The 16,932-nt window shown below is 39.5% G+C and overlaps 1 protein-coding gene across 6 annotated transcripts in view; it reads right to left on the minus strand.

The window, feature by feature from the left end:
• Positions 1-16,932, minus strand: part of LOC142391700 (sodium-driven chloride bicarbonate exchanger-like) — a 52,854-nt gene that overhangs the window by 2,237 nt on the left and 33,685 nt on the right. For 4 of the 6 annotated variants that reach the window (XM_075477689.1, XM_075477688.1, XM_075477691.1 and 1 more), the window contains 13 exons: positions 14,335-14,509; positions 13,476-13,609; positions 13,117-13,362; positions 11,274-11,379; positions 10,709-10,870; positions 8,510-8,623; positions 6,453-6,614; positions 5,998-6,249; positions 2,282-2,350; positions 2,020-2,193; positions 1,804-1,926; positions 1,645-1,709; positions 381-494 (listed from right to left, as the gene is read on the minus strand). In XM_075477689.1, the coding sequence (XP_075333804.1) occupies positions 381-494; positions 1,645-1,709; positions 1,804-1,926; positions 2,020-2,193; positions 2,282-2,350; positions 5,998-6,249; positions 6,453-6,614; positions 8,510-8,623; positions 10,709-10,870; positions 11,274-11,379; positions 13,117-13,362; positions 13,476-13,609; positions 14,335-14,509 (1,896 nt within the window). Of the gene's footprint in view, positions 1-45; positions 84-380; positions 495-1,644; positions 1,710-1,803; positions 1,927-2,019; positions 2,194-2,281; positions 2,351-5,997; positions 6,250-6,452; positions 6,615-8,509; positions 8,624-10,708; positions 10,871-11,273; positions 11,380-13,116; positions 13,363-13,475; positions 13,610-14,334; positions 14,510-16,932 lie in introns of all 6 variants that reach the window. The other 2 variants (XM_075477694.1, XM_075477692.1) reach the window with 2 other exon arrangements.

Consider the following 16,932-nt stretch of genomic DNA (forward strand, 5'->3'; position numbering starts at 1 on the left):
GGAGCAGACTCTTCATGCTGACAGGGACTGCTGGGAACAGCTTACCTTTGGGATATCAGCTTCTGAGAGGTTAGGAAGGGGAGCTTAAGGGTGGGGTGGAGCGAGAAAGGCAGGCAGGACATACTATATTAGTCTACTCTGTGGGACATCTGCATGGGCTGGGCTGCTATTAAATAAACATAATACATTTTTTCCTATAAATATATGAGCTAAATGAACAATGAACATCTGTTGCTGCTGCTTTCATAGCATATTGAAATAAACTTGTTAAACCCAGCAGTAACACATGTAGGATCAGGAATCACTTATTATGTTATAAGAGAGATACTGACATGAATACCAGAGTAATGTGGATAGTGATGTGGTTTGTGGAAGCTCACCTTTTAGCACTTGGTTCCTTTTTAGTGCTATCAACAGGGCTGACACTCGTCCACGCATTCCCAAAAGATCCTTTGGACATCTCGTCAGTAATGTTGACTGTGGCTGGGTCACTCCTTCAAACACACGGAGGAGAAAGGGCATTATTTCAGTCTGCAGGAAACTCAGTAAAACATATTTCCATCTCATCAAGAAAGCACACAGATTCATGGGAGCTGTCGTTGTTCTCAAAAGATGATTCTGAAGCGCCTAAACAACGGTGCAGCCTTTCGCTGAACTTCCAGGGTATCACCAAAACTTTTTGCCTTTTTGCAAACAGTATGTTCAAGAATATTGTCTCTTTATCTGAAAGCAATGCCACTGCTACCAAAGATTGTGAATCCTCTGGGCACGGGAACACAAGCTGCATTCTCTTCTCGTCAATACTTAAGGAATTCTGCTGGTCCCATGGGACCAGACGCAAATCTCAACGGACTTTTACAATTATGCTGGCTGGAGGAGGTGGTCAAAAAATATATATATACGATATATATAGCAGTGATCACCCTAGCAGTGATGGAGTCAACAACTGAGGATGAGGGAAAGATTAAAGCAGGACTACTAACATACAGTACAAATGCAAAGCTAGGTGAGTATCACGTGGACTTTGGGATCCAGGTCAGGAAAACTATTGCATTACTCCATCATTAAAAATTTGGACCGAAGCACAACTGGAATGTATTAGTCTTGAATGTGCGTGTAGGGATTTATGAGATGATTGATTGTCTGTTCTTTTTTGTGGTTGAACTGTTTCTTATACGAAAAAAGGCCAATAAACATGATTTAAAAACCTGGCGCAGGACAGTCGGAGCACAGCCACAGTCACATTTATTACTGGACATAACAAATTGTAGACTCCTACCCAAAACTCAAAACCCAAAATGGTAGATTGATAAAAGATTTTCTAACGGTCCTCTCTCAGAATGCCATGCTAACATAGGCTGGATTAAGACAAATAAATGTATTCTCCCCGTTCTTCTGGTGTCTGTGGTTTTGATCCCTCCGTCTAAAACTGTGCTGCTGATTTTACTCATGTTAAATGACACATGGCTTGTTCTTCTATTTTAGCTGGCTAAATTCTTCTCTGTCAGTCCCTAAAAATGTCTGTGACTCTTAAATATGTAATTTTGTGTGTCAGTGTGGCACGAGAGCTATTAACCGGGTAATATCCCAATCTGTGCCTGACAAAAACATGGGCAAGACAATACAGAAATCAAAATAACTCACTTGTAATGCCCTTCCAAAGGTACTTGTACAATGCCTTCCTCCTCTGCAATAATACTGTGCTCCTCCTGTAGAGAGAGAGAAAAAAAAGGGGAAAATATCAGTTGCAGTGGCTTCAATTTTAAGATGTCTAAGGTCCAAATATGTGGCCTATTACTGCACCTCTTCTGCAGCATCCTCCAGTTTCTTCTTCTTCCACTCTGGCATCAGGTCATCCAACCAGCTCAATTCTCTCTTTGTGAAGATCAAGTCCAACAACTTACGAATGAAAACCAACGCTAAGACCTGAAGAGGCAGTAAGAGATAGAGTTTTTTTTTTTAAAACAATCAAGCGCCCAATAGATAAGCATAAACTCACAAAAACACACTTAGGTTTACCATCATGGGGAAAACAATGGCAGCCTTGGAGGTCTTGATGACCCAGAGCAGGACCAAGCAGCTGAGCTGGACGATGGTGAAGAGGTGCACCTTCCTGAGCGGTACATGGCGAAGGTAGATGAAGTCTGGCTGATGTTTGGCCGGCATCCCAAACAGCCTTAAACGGTCAAAGAACTTCCCAGACACAAACAGAAATTCATCCTTAAATCTCTTCTGCATCAACTATTCCAATAACACACCGGCAGGCTATGTGAAAGCTCACCTGAATGCCTCTAAGTGAGGAAGCCCCCATGTAAAGAAAGACTCCATACAGCACTGGCATGGGGATAAACTGTGGATAGATCAAAAAAGAAATGAAACCAGGACCAGGAAGAAAACCTTTTTAAAATCACCCTTCATTGATTGTATGGCACGCTATTTAATGGACAAACAGAAAGGCATAGAAATAATTAAGAACTAGAAAACTGGCTTGTAAAAAAATAGAAATGAAAAAACCTTAGTTTGCAGTGCAGTTAATAGAAACAGCTAAGACAACCAATTTAACCCACCTCGTCCTGTCTCATAGAAATCCTATGTGTTACCACATTTAGCACAAAAGCTAAATATACAAAAAGAATAGTAAAAACAAAACTGGTTGCTCTACAAAATAAAAGGGACAGAAGTTTGCCAGTCTAGCTTAGTAAAGAAAATCCTAATTAATGGACTTTTAATCTTTGAATTACATTTTTCAATGTATTTAACTAGTGACTAATTCATTAAGCTAGTTCATAATGACCAAAGAAGCTCAATTTTCACATCGGCTTCAGCTTTGTGATAAGTCTTTAAAAGGTTTGAAAGTTTCTGGGGTTTTTTTGTTTTTTTTTTCTGTTTTTTTTTCTTAACCCATCCACCAACCCCCCCTAATGGAGGACCTTTTTTCTTCTTCTTTTTTCTTCTTTATCCCTTTCTTTTCTTTTCTTTTCTTTTTTTTTTTTTTTCCCCTTTTTTTTTTTTATTTTTATTATACAATATGTTACAGTTACATTTTATACACCACCCCTTTTACCGTGAAAACAATAAATGCTATTGTACCGGCCACCATGCCCCATAGGGTGCGATCGGGGGATGTAATTATCAGGTATATTGCCTGTACATTGCGAGCAAGTGCTAGATGATGCAAAACCCATCCTGAACATCCGTTGACCTGTATAGTGTACTCTGTGAAGAATTTTATATTGTATCAATTGTAAATTAGGATTTTTAAGCATTTTAAAAGTTCTTAAACATATCTGGGACCAAAGGTTTTGGTCAAAGTTGACTGACAGATCCGTCTCCCATTTCACAATGGGAAGGGATATTGATTCGTCTATGTTAGACAATGCCCTGTAGATTTTTGACAGTAATTTGGGAGGTTGAAGATTAAGGAACTCTAATACCCTTGATGGTATTTCCAACCTAGTTTTATTAAACTTAAATTTATGTTTTGTTATAGATTTAATTTGTTGATATTCCAAAAATTTAGTCTTGTCCATCCCATATTGTATTATTAATCTGTTAAATGGAATGAAGTCTGTCCCCTCATATATGTGTTCCAGGTATTTAATTCCTTTACACCCCCAACCCGGAAAGTTTATCATATTATTATGTTGTAGGATGTCAGGGTTGTTCCAGATGGGTGTACGTTTGCATGGGATTAGTGAAGACCGTATCATTTTAAGAATCTCCCACCATGCTGTCAGAGAGGAGCTCACATTGATGCTCTTGAAGCATATATGGCGTTTTATGTTTGAACTAATGAATGGAAGATCCGAAATCATTATATTGTTGCATAGTGTCTGTTCTACATCTAACCAGGATTCATCAAGAGGGTTATGTTTTATCCATTTTGAGATGTATTGTAACCTATTGGCCAAGAAGTAATGATAGAAGTTAGGCAGCTCTAGTCCTCCTTTATCTTTGGTCTTCTGTAATGTTTTTAAGCTGATACGTGGGGGTTTATCCTTCCAAAGAAATTTAGAGATAAAGGAGTCTAGGGATCTAAACCAATCAGATGATGGTTTATTTGAAATCATTGAGAATAAATAATTAATTCTAGGCAAAACCATCATTTTAATTGAAGCTACCCTTCCCATAAGAGATATGGGTAGAGATTTCCATCTTGCAAGATCATCCCCAACTTTCTTTAAAAGTGGGATGTGATTTATTTTCGTTAAATCTGCCAGTCTAGGAGAAATATTGATACCCAAATATGTAATATTCTCTGACTGCAGTTGTGTAGTAAGGGAATTATTGTTAAAAGAGCAATTTATTGGAAGAGCTGTAGATTTTAGCCAATTTATAGAATAATCTGAAACCCTTGAGAAGGAGTTTATCAACTCAATAACCTGAGAGAGGGAGGTTTGTGAATGCTGGAGAAAAAGTAACACATCATCTGCATAAAGACTGATTTTATGTTCTATGTTCTTGCATTTTATACCCTTAATACCAGTAGTTTGCCTGATCGCTGCAGCTAGAGGTTCTATGAAAATAGCAAATAGTGAGGGGGAAAGTGGGCATCCTTGCCTGGTGCCCCTCTGAAGATAAAAGCTAGAGGATGTTTGGTTATTTGTCCTGATGCATGCTGTTGGGGAACTATATAGAATTTTTAGCCAATTTATAAAACGGTTTCCAAAACCAAATTTATGCAAAGTTGCAAATAAAAATCTCCAGTTTACTCTGTCAAAAGCTTTTTCAGCATCTAGAGACAGAATTGCAGTTTCAATGTTTTTACTGTAAGAATAATCTATTAAATTAAATAATCTGCGTGAATTTGTGGATGAATGCCTTCCTTTTATAAAACCAGTTTGGTCCGGATGTATTATGAGAGGAGTTACCTTCTCTAATCTTTTTGAGAGGGCTTTACAAATTATTTTGAGATCAACATTGATAAGAGAAATGGGACGATAACTGGTAGGAAATACCGGGTCCTTGCCTGGTTTTAATAAGAGACTAATGTTAGCAGAATTCATATTTTTGGGAAGTCTGCCATTTTCCTCAGTTTCTTGCAGCATTCTGTGAAAGGCTGGTGCCAGGATATTCCAGAATTCTTTATAAAACTCTGCTGGAAATCCATCTGGGCCTGGAGCCTTGTTATTGGGCATGCTTTGGAGGGCTTCCTGGAGTTCAGCTGATTGTAGTGGTAAATCCAGCCCCATTGCTTGACTACCTGATAAGTTAGGAAGTGATACTTTATCCAGAAATTCATCAATATCCGTATCTGATGGGTTTTCTGAGGTGAGTATAAAGCTTTGTAAAAATCTCTGAAAATGCTGTTTATACTTTCAGGATCATAAACTGTCTTCCCAGTTGGATCTATAACACTAAATATAGTTTTTTTTTCCTTATTTATTTTGAGCTGGTTAGCTAGAAAGCTACCCGATTTTGTTACCATACTCAAAGTTGTCAATTCGAAGTCTTTGTATTAAGAATTTAGTTTTTTTATTGATAATTTCATTTAATTCTAGTTTTGCTTTACGTATTTTGTCTAGCCTTTCCCCGTCTTGAGGGGCTTCTAACAATTTAATGACTTCTTCTAATTCCTGAATACGTTTATTTTCTTTTTTCTTTTTATGTGATGAGAATGAAATAATTTTCCCTCTCATCACTGCTTTCCCTGCTTCCCAGAGAACAGAAGCTGGTGTCCCAGGCAAGTCATTATACTCCAAATAAGAAAGTTTCTGTTTTTGCTGCTCTCTGTAATCCTGAAGAAGTGTGCAGGGCATTATAAGGTCAGAGGTCAAGTGGCAAGCCTCAGAATCACTGACAGAAAAAAAAGACTTTTAGATTTCTTTTCTTACGTGTAATGCTCCAGGAAAGTTACGGACAGTTTTATTTATACCTCGAACCTTGACTGTCTTAGATTCTCAAGCCAATTCCTTTGTCACGAAACGAACTGTGTGGTGCACATTTGAAGCTTTTGACACATTGTTGTGCGCACAAGCAGCCGTGTTTATCCCTGACCTTCAACACAGACGTCATGAAGACAGAGCAGCCCATCAGGGTGAAGATCATGAGGCCAGTGAAACGCTGCTCCCGGATGCCCAAAAACTTGGGCTGCTCTCCGGGAGCCGAGCACTCGGACTCCAGCTTCAAACTGTTCACGTGGGAGATGGAGAGCACGGTGGCTGCCACAAACCATGGCAGGCCCATCACCGAGCACACGCCAAGCATCACCCCCACCACAAACAGGTCCAGGTGATAGCCACAGCCTTTCTGCAGGAGACAAGGGGGTGAAGGACATTAGGATTCACACACGCCTATGCTCTTAGATCACCAATATTAAAAAGATCACCAAAAATCTGAAAATTGTGGGATTTTGACATTTAGAGAGGCAGGGAGAAACAAAGACAGACAAGACTACATTTATTCATTACCAAGTCGCCACAACAACGAGATCAAGTGAAGTTCTGAAATACCTTCAGTTTGTGCTCTTTCCTGTTAATAATGACAGCTGTGATCTGTTGGTCCATGAAGATGAGGATGGTGCAGAGCAGAGCAGGGAGGAAGGTGATAATGGTGGTCCACCAGGGGTTGGGCCCTATGGGGTTTATCACCCAGCCCCGATCATCCCGAGTTGGCTGGAACGAACATTGGAAAAATGAATAAGATCTGTATCAAATATGAAAACAGGCATATGCATTTGTGTGTACTCTCTTTGTCTATGTGTGTGCTACAAGACTTGCAAGCCCTGGACTTTCTTAGCCCAAGTTAAAACTTTGTGATATTTACTGCTCATGTGAATTTATATTGCTAATTCTTATCTTGGCAGAGAATAAAAAAAGCTAACCAGGGCCAGGTTATTTATTGTCTAGATTATATGAGCTCATTTTCATATAGTTTCGTAAAGATTTATGGAATCTGAGAGTTGTAAGATTTTTTTCTCACATCATAGGATTTAGGTGGTTTGAGCGCCTGAGCAAGGGAGTGGATCATGATTGATCAGATAGATTTTGATGAGCCACATTAAATTGTAACAGCAGCTACCATCAGATAAAATAACCTGCAATGCTGCCATACAAAACCACGGTTCAAGCAAAAAACCTTGGGGGGGCAGAGGGGTCCAGACCCCTGTTCCAGGTTAAAAAAAAAGTGAGAACTTCAATATAACTAATTATTCTTTTTTTTCTTACATTAAAAATATTTGTGCTAATTACAGACACAAAAGATCGGAAACGTTTTGTCCTGAACAAATTCAGTTCCCCCCTCCTCGTTGTCACAATGGTTCGGTCCACCTGACAGAGTCTGATGCTGCATTCGATGTGCCTAGGAAGTGGGATGCTGAAAATCAATATCACATCGTTTATGATACACAGCGTGGGGAAAGTAACACGTTGCTTTGCTATCAACAATAAAAACTCATCAGCAGTTGTATAGCTAATTTTGCTCTTGAAGTCCTTTGTCTAATTTGTCAAATTTTACATTTATGTTGTAAGCTACCTTTTAGGCAAGAAATAAAAATGCAGAAGCCAGGGTTGATGAACCTTACCCAGATAACTGAATCGGAAATCGGAGTTCTTGTGCCATTTTCTTTGATTTGTTCCAGTTGGAGTTCTGAAAATCTCAGTTCCCGTCAGCGAATGCAGCATTAGATACAGCGGCAGCTCTCAGCCGAAGTGTCTCCCTGCAGTCTGTCAAAGGCGCCTGATCAGCGGCTCGGCAAAGAATATATGAGACATGGTTCTTAAAACACGTTTGTAATTCTAACGGGATTGCATTTTGTTGGCTTCGTCACCTCGCAGAGGATTCAGAGCAGCCGGGTTCCCCACAAATGTATGGCTGTAGACATCTATTCACAATTAAAACCACGATAACTCACTAAAGTTTCAAACATTTCTGAGCTGTTTGGTTTGTCACAGATGCTTGGAAATAATGTTGTGTGCTTTTCTTTTCTTATTTTTTCATTTTTCTTTGTGGCTCAGGTTAGTAGTTCACTGCTTGTTTAAACTTTACGTCGCGTGAATATCCAGTTATCTTTATGGGGGATTTAATGCTGGAAAAAGGTTTTATTAGGTTTCCAGTGAGACTAATCTGATTACAGATAAAGGATTAAAAATAATAATAATTGCAGTTAACCCTCAGGTATTTATTAAAAGTTTAGAAAGGACTGAAAATAAAGTCATGTCACAGACCTAAGAAGGCTGAGCTGTGACGTGTGCCGTGTTGTCCTGATTCAGTACAGTTTTCTCTTCTAACTTATAAGATTTTATAAGATTGCTGATCATAATCTCTTGGTGGTTCCACAGATCAACAACGTCAATGACAAAAGAAAAGCCTCCCACAGTTGATGTGAGGCCTGAAGCCTCTTACTTTCATTATGTTGTGTCCTCTTGTTGTTGAATAAGCCAAGATGTGTGCTTCGTCTTCCTTTCCTTATGTATGTTCAGTACAATTCTTACCTGAAGGATCATTCATTTTGATGTCATGTAAAACAACAAAGACAATTATTACTATTGAGGCTTTTATGTGGACTTACCTTGAACTTGCTGGGGACCTGTAATTTAGGCGAGGGGATTCCCAAGGCATAGTCTACTAACACCATAGTGAGGATGGTGATGAAGACCGCAAAGTCACTAATGATGGCCCTCACCTGGAAGGAAAAGAGACGCACACTCCTCAGATAAAGCCTATACGTTACATCTATACGATGAAAGAGAAACGAACAGATCAACAACACCTCTGAAGTGTTTATGTGTGCTTTTGTCTCTAAATGATCTTTGGATAAGTAAAACAAAAGAAATGTCTGACGTTTCTGTTTTATTTGAATTCTTCAAGCCCACAAGTAGTTTTTCAAATTTCCACTTCCACAAAACCCATCTTTAACCCTTCTTATGATCACGCCGGTGATCATAGACCTCAGAGGGTTAAAGAGTGACTATAAGGCCAAAATGTCCAACCTTAGTCTCTATTACTTGGTACTGAAAATGTGATGTATATAATATACATTATAATATACATATCAAATGCATATACAATCTATTTCTTCATAATAGGTGGCCTCTGCTGTGAATGTGCCACATTTGTCTCATCACAGAAAGGTGAGACCCCTCCAGAGTGGAAAAAGAAATCTCAGGATATAGCAATAGATTTTTGCTTGCTCGGTCTCTAATATGTACATAATCGTATCCATTTTCATAAAAACATAAGGTCAAATCGAGTAAAGCACTTACTTTTTTGCAGTATACCTGTCTGTGCAGACACAAGCTTACTCTCAACCATACAGATCGCATTAATCATCTGAGATAGTCTCTATGTTGCTTCTTCTGTTTGATCATGTTTATGTGACGGTGCTGAACTAATTAACCATATCTGCTGGTGTCTACTCGCCACAGTCAGACTACAGTGTCACAATTATCACCACAAGGTGGCGAAGACATAATATGGCTTGGTGTAGCCAGCATCACGCCACACATGACGCCCATGTGTGTCATATCAATGATAAAACATAGACATTGTGCACATAGAATGGTCACGCAGACTGCGGGGTTTTTGGCTTATCCCTTAAAAACAACCAATAGATGGCAGCATAAGCTCAAGGGCGACAGAGGGGAGGTAGAGTTTTTGCAGTCAGACCATTTTTTTGGTTAAATCTCATGTCAAAACATGAAATAAATGAAGGACTGTAAAATACATGGAGTTGATTAAATTTTGCAGCTGCCATTTGGCAAACGCGAATGTGTGCTTTTCATAAGAGACGACAAATACTAATAGTTAAGAAGAAGATGACATGAAGTGCAAACCTGTCTCCAAACAAAGGTGGACACAGTGAAAACGGAACAGAAGCAGATCATGTAAACCCAAAATGTTAAGAATAAGTTTTTTGGCATAAAATTGCAAAGAATCTCAGAATTTGAATCGTTAATAATTAAGAATCTGGAAAAATCTCGGTTCACAGAGAGACAAGGCTGAGAAAGATACTGACTGGCAGTGATCTTTGGACCCTCAGGCAGCATTGCATCATAAACACACACGGTTCCATGGAGGAAATCACTGCATGGGCTCAGAAAGCCCTCTGAGAACCACTGTGAGTGAACAGCGTCTGCTGCTGCATCCACAGACGCAAGTTGTCCGAAAACCCTGCTTTCTTTGGGCCCATGCTCGTATAAGATGGACCGAAGAGAAATGGAAAACATCCTGTGGCTTTTGAAGACATGAACACTGGATTCACAGAGTTAACAAGAACACAGACCAACACCCACAGCCTTCCACACTGATGTTTTTTGTAAGGAACATTATATCATTCAAGAGGATGCACTTGACAACAATGTTTTAAATCCATAACTTATACACTTATCCAGTGTTTCTGTACACTGTGTAACTAATACAGTTACTGGCTGTTGCGTAGTAGAGCTTGGTTAAAATTTTATTGATGCCCAAGTACGCCATTTTAACACATGCTTACTAAACTCAGTGCATCAAACAGAATCACACAAGCATGCCTTGGCTTAATATTATAGATCCTCTCCAACTGGAAGAACTAATTTTCGAACTCACAGTAGTCACCTTGTGATCTCGGTGAAACAAAAAGTCGATTTCTTAACAAGACAGGATAAATCAACTTGTTATCATGTGAAAACCTAAAGACATTTTTGCATCATGAATAAAAAGTAGGATAAAAGGGGCCCCACAAAATTACCCAAAATTATTTTGGAAATGTGGTTGTGGGTCTACGTACCTTGGTGGGGAAATAGCGGCTTGTCTTGAACTCCTTGAGGAAAGCAGACATGAAAACGGTGGAGAAGAAAAGGACCACGCACCAGAAGAGAACATCCGGGATATAAGGACCGTGGGAGCTGCAGGCGCTTCCCTCAAAGTCCCCGTGCAACATCTCGCACTCCTACTGGCCCCAGAGGAAATGGCGACGATGATGTGGAAAATTATCATGGTGAAGGGAGGACAGGGATATTGAAGCAAACAAAAATGATTAGGGAGACGTAGGGCATAATGGAGATGATGAATGAGTGTGTCATTGATGAAGTAGGGAAGTCTGAACACCAACAGTCTACATTCATCCCAGATTTTATTTATTTATCGACACTAATATTGAAAAAAATCCTTTTAAATTCTACCCACATCTCTCATCCTTGCCCATGCTTGTGGGCTTTTGCCACAACATGATCACAAGAAAAACGCTCAACCAGGTATCAAGTTTGCTTTCATAGTTAGCTGTTTCTGTCTGCCTCTGGCCTTTCTTATGACTAAATTTCCTATTTCCCTCCAAATAAAAATGGGCTCCTTACCTTGACCTCCAGGGAGGTCCAGTTGACCTGCGATACTGTGATGTTACTCTCGTCCCAAAAGCGCAGGGTGTCATTGTTGGGGTCCCTGGGCTCCACACATGTACACCTATGGAGGACATATCTGTTTAGTTTCTTTACTGTCAGAAACTGCAACCTAAAATAAAGCACACATTAAAAGAAAAGAAAATTCAAACATTCTGCTTTAAGTGATAAAGCAATTTGATGTTTTGCAAAAAATGTTTTTTTTTATCATTATTCCATGTAAAGAAGTAGCAGTTATGTAAACAGTACACACATACTGTATGAATAGGAAACGAAATGGCATCAAACCACTAGAGCCCCCACCCCCAATCATGGATCAAAATGCTTTCTATGAGAGTTATTCATCTTCAGCACAAAGAGCACCCCAGTTTGTCTTTATTGATTTATAAAGTGCTTTTAATCCACTTCAATTTCATTGATTTATTTGCTAACCATACGACTGCTTGCACTACAGAGAAGAGAAAGAGACATTTTTCCACCATTTTTACGTCCAGCTTGCTTTGGTCTCAAACTGTCTTCACTTACCAGCTTGCCAAGCATCTATTAAAAAGTTTGATAAAACTCTACGAATAAAGTTTGTCTGATGAGGAACATTGGGCTTGACAATATTATTTTTTAATCAAATCAAATAAAGAGAACAAAACACCAGCTTATGGGCCAGGGTTCGGGTTGCCAGTCTTTAGTTCTGGGGCAGGGCAGAGGTGCAGGCTTTCTCCATGTGCTTATGTTTCCCTCACAGACGTGCATGTTTTTGGCTGTGGCTGTAATTGTACATGTGCAGGATTGTTTCTCTCAATTCACACTGGGATTAACTGATTTTCTATTCAGGGTAAATCCTGCCTCTTGCCCAACATCAACTTGGAAAGGCCCACTACCTGCTATCCATCCTCGGGATAAAGCAGGTGTCACAAACGGATGGCAGGAGATGAATCATTTTAATCCATCTACAGCCAGCCGAGGAATAGAAACTAAAAAGTCTATTTGTATATGTTTTCTGTTGGTGATCGTAATATCCACACGCTGACAGATGCACATTTTAAGGAAAACATTTGCAAACCTCTTAAATGTAAGTGCTTTCTACATTTTTAAGTGCTTGTCAAGAATGTCATTTGACCAAATTTCACTTTTTCATTTCTTTTTTAATTCATCAGTCAATAAACCAATAATTTGCAAGATATTAAACACTTTTTGGAGTTTCTAAAAACGAAATGTCAACACCCCCGCTGGCAACCTCGACAAAATGGGAAACCACAGAAGGAGCTCTTGGCTCGACAAAGCCACCAGCCGTCTTATGTAGCACGACGATAATCCATGACGCTTATGACCCCTAGTCAACATGAGATTATTCATCATAAAGCACAACCCACCACCGAAAAAAAAACGGACCGCATGTGTGCTATACCACAGCACCATCTGTCATTTCATGACGCTGCAAAGCACTTGAGCATGGTTGGACAAACGTGTTGGGTTAAACTCACGGTACATGCAACACAGGTCGTCACTATGCTGCCAGAGTCAGCAGTGAAACACAGCAGGTCATGTTTATTCAGTGTTGTCAACTCGAAAATGCCGTGGACTTGAAATCATGAAAAACAACAAATTGTCAACATGAAAAAGCTATAAATCAAGTATTAATATCCTTATTCTTTTTCTTCAATTTAACCAAGTAACCACTTTTATTTGATCAAATATGACGAAATAGTGCAACATGCCAAAATCATCAGAATGCCTTTGTTTTCCGACATAAAATAGACAGATTTAAAAAAAAAAGAAAGAAATGATGTTAATGAGTCAAACTTGCCAGTATTGTGTGAGTTTCTGAAGGTTGTTGTTTTTATTGATGGGGTAATGCACCCCCAGGTGAAGAAGCTTCTCCAGTGCCTCATAGATGAAGATAATGCAGATCAGCGAAGCGAAAGCTTCTTCGGTGAAGCGTGTGATGTAACAGACAAGCGAGCTGGCATCTGTGGCCACCAGTAGTAGACAGAGGAAGGCTGTCCACAAGCCAATACAGGCCCTCAGGGAGAGGTAGGAGAGGTCGTATTCCCTGAGACACACATACATACAAAAGGATATTAAGGATATGGCATCCCTAAGCTGCTATATAAAATGAAAAGAACAAATTATTCAAGTTAAAAAAAAAAATTTAAAAGAGCCTACTTGCAAAACTTGAAGAGAATTTTCTCAAAGACAAGAACAGGGCCTGTGCTTCCCAGGATGGTGAGGGGCTGACCAGCAAATATAGAGTAGGCTATCCCAGTCATGGAAGCCCCAAATAATGACTCAATAGCACTCTGAAAACAAAGGAGAAAGTTTTCTGATTCATTCAGTCACACATGAAGCTTTTTGTGTCACTTGCCTGCGTCAGAATGTAACTAAGTGGTTCAGCTGAAGCATCACCTAAAGCCTAAGACACATAAAAGTGAGAGAGCCCAAAGACACGTTTTTGATGTTTATTTCCAGTGACTAACTTTCGTGGTAATGAAAGGGACCTTGTCTTTGATTGGTGCAAACCCCATTTCTAGAAAAGTTGGGAGTGTCTGTTGGGTTGAATGTTTCTTTAACAGACAAATACAAAGAAAATGATAATATTCACTGTCGTTCACTGACCAACTTAATCGTATAGACACATTCTTCCATCAAAATTACATCTTTTCCAGAGAGGTAATTGCTTTTTTTCAGCAGGTCAATGCCAGACCAAATTCTTGCATAACTTACAACAGCATAGCTTTTCAGATAAAGTGTGTGTGCTCGATTGGCACAATGTGTAACGTGTAAAATGTGTAGACCATCATAAAAGGGGAATCAGACAGCAACCAAGGACTGTATAGCAACTGCAATCTTGTATTCAACAAGAAATGGACACAGATTCCTTCAGTAAAACTGGAGTAACAACTTCCCTGACATGTCTTCCATGTGGAAATGGAAGAAAACATCAGACTTTGATCTTGTTTTGTTTTTTTTAAACAGAAGTTAGACCACAGAGACTCCAGAAAGCAATAAAGATGCTATCTCTTACCACACGTCCCTCTGTGGCCTCACCCAGGAGTCCTCCAAAGGTAATAACAGGCGACATGCAGGCGCAGTAAAGGAAGAGGAAGGAGGCCAGACACTGAAGACTGAGGGCATCTGTGTAGTCGGAGAGGTAGTGAGGAGCCTTTCGCTTGATGTCCAAGATGAACCCCCCGAAAAACCTGCAGTGAAACAAGAGATTTTATAAAAGAGCCAAAGTCAAGAATAAGTTACACACAAGCCAATACAGATTCTCAGATTTAGGTAATTGTAGGCCATAATGGTACTGTTTGACTACCTCTGAAAGTTCATGAGTATTATGTCCTGTAGTGGCGATATGTTTGAATTCATACAGTATGAATAAATTTGACATTAAAATAACCTTCCTTTTTTTTTTTATTCGTAGCTTCACACTGAACAAACAAATGTGCAAATGTGCGCGCAAAATAGATTTCATCATATGATCTTTCATAAGAGCGTGATTAAATATTCCTGTAACTGTATCATTGAGTATCAATTCTTATTCTCTCAGCTGAGTCATGCAGGCTGTTGAGCAAATGTTTGAGCAATGCAGCAGATTATTAGGAGTACTATCTTATCTACTTCTTGTATATTTCAAATATTACTCGTATGAACCACAAGTACGAGGCAAAATACTGAATATGGACAAAGTGCCCCCTCGCTGAGCCTCTGTGCAGTTACTGTTTATATTGTTTATGTGTGTGTTTTCATGTACTGCAGTAAGCCGGGATGGTGGGGAGCTACTTGGACATGGTTGCTGTGGCAACACTGGGTGGGCCGTTCTGTTTATTTCGGTCTGAGTAGTAGGCAGCAATGCCATGTCCTGAAGGGTGGTGCTGGATGGGATAGAAGCTGATTTAATAGCTGAAACCGGGCTAAATGCCAAACGTATCTGAGAGTGTGTACCGCAGCATACTGCAGCTCATCAGCAGCTCAGTGACTGCACATCACACACTCCTTTGCTATTAAACTACTGAGACCCACTAAATACTCACTATACACTAACTTCATTGTTTGAAACGGGAGTTCGAGAATCTATTTGTAGTCAAGTTGGGATTTCGGGGTGATGATGAGAACACATTTTCAGTCTTTTATCCACCCTGTACAATAATACATACAGTACATACTTTCTGTTCATATGTTGTATGAAATTCTTGAGGATGGACACATTATAATTCTAAACCTTTAAATGTGAGAGACTTGTAACGCATTAACCTAAATGTAAATGACTTGCTCAGTTCCCACTGTGGGTTATAAATTAAAACTAAGTCCTCCCCATCCCTTTTTTTCAAATCATTCCTTTCATTTCAGTCACTTTTCATTTCCAAAATATGTTGCTTTTATGGGTTTTTTTTTTTTCATAACCCTGCACAAACTCTCTGGCTTGTTATGCTGGCAGTGTGGAACATGATTATAACTGCTCACTCACTGTCTCTTACCACGCACAAATTAGTCAGCATAATCATCACAAATCACATCCATTGTTTTTGAGTGTGCAGTATGACATGTTGCACACTGCATGCAGTTGTCTGACTGTGTTGGAGCTTGTTATTATTCTTATTCTCAATCATTTGATATAACAGCTTTGATAATGAAAAATCTGCAAAACATTAGGTCAAACAGAGCAACACAACAAGCTGCAACTGGCAACCAACAGATCATGGAAAACAATGCCAAAAGCAGAAAGAGACTGAATCAATATGCCAATATGTTAAAGAGATTTATAGGGGACACAGTTCTAAATTCAGTCAAGATCATTGTCAAAGCTGCCGTCGGCAGGTTTTCAAAATTCCGAGTCTAGTCGGAAAATTCGAACTGATACAACTTTCAGGTCCCTCCCCCAACCTCTACCAAGCTCCAAACCGCCCCCCCAAACCCCTCCCCCTCTGTGGACGAGGTTGTGCACGTGAGTTCACACCAGTGTGCGCGCACACAAGCTGCGGGCAGACTCACGCTCAGCAGCGTGTGCACAAGCTGTGATTGACAGGTAGGATTCCTCCACCCTAACTTGATTGGTTAAAAACAGCCGGGAGCGCTCGATTTTTGCGAGCATGATTACAGGCTTTAGAGGGAGCTACAGATTTCGGGATTTTTCCTAAACAGCCTATTTAATATTCTACTTCCAGAATCCCATGACAGTTCAAGCAAATATGACTAAAAAAAAATTGCCGACGGCAGCTTTAACTTAACTGTTAAAACAAGTATAAAAGCATTTGACAGCTTATTAAAAGATGACTGTATGAGGGCATTAGTGGTAATCAGAAAAATGGCCAACAGCCACCACATTAGGTTTATGATTGTTTGTTGTGGATCGATGGATTTATTTGTCTGTTCACCTATAGTTGGGAACTGTGTACCTTTAGCTGTAGTGGATTGGAGAGATAAATTACTAGAAAAAAGAGAAAAGAGAAAGAACAAAAACCACAAACTTGTACCGAGGTAAAGCAATTGTACTCATCGCTACTGTCCACCCAATAATGTAAAATAATATACTTCAAAACTTCAAAATTTGACTTGATCTGGGACAGAAGGCTGAAATCAGTGTAAACTCAAAAGAAAAAACTTAAACAAAGGGCCTCTGTGT

This window comes from Odontesthes bonariensis, chromosome 11 (assembly GCF_027942865.1).
Source record: "Odontesthes bonariensis isolate fOdoBon6 chromosome 11, fOdoBon6.hap1, whole genome shotgun sequence".
In the NCBI taxonomy this organism is placed as follows: domain Eukaryota; kingdom Metazoa; phylum Chordata; class Actinopteri; order Atheriniformes; family Atherinopsidae; genus Odontesthes; species Odontesthes bonariensis.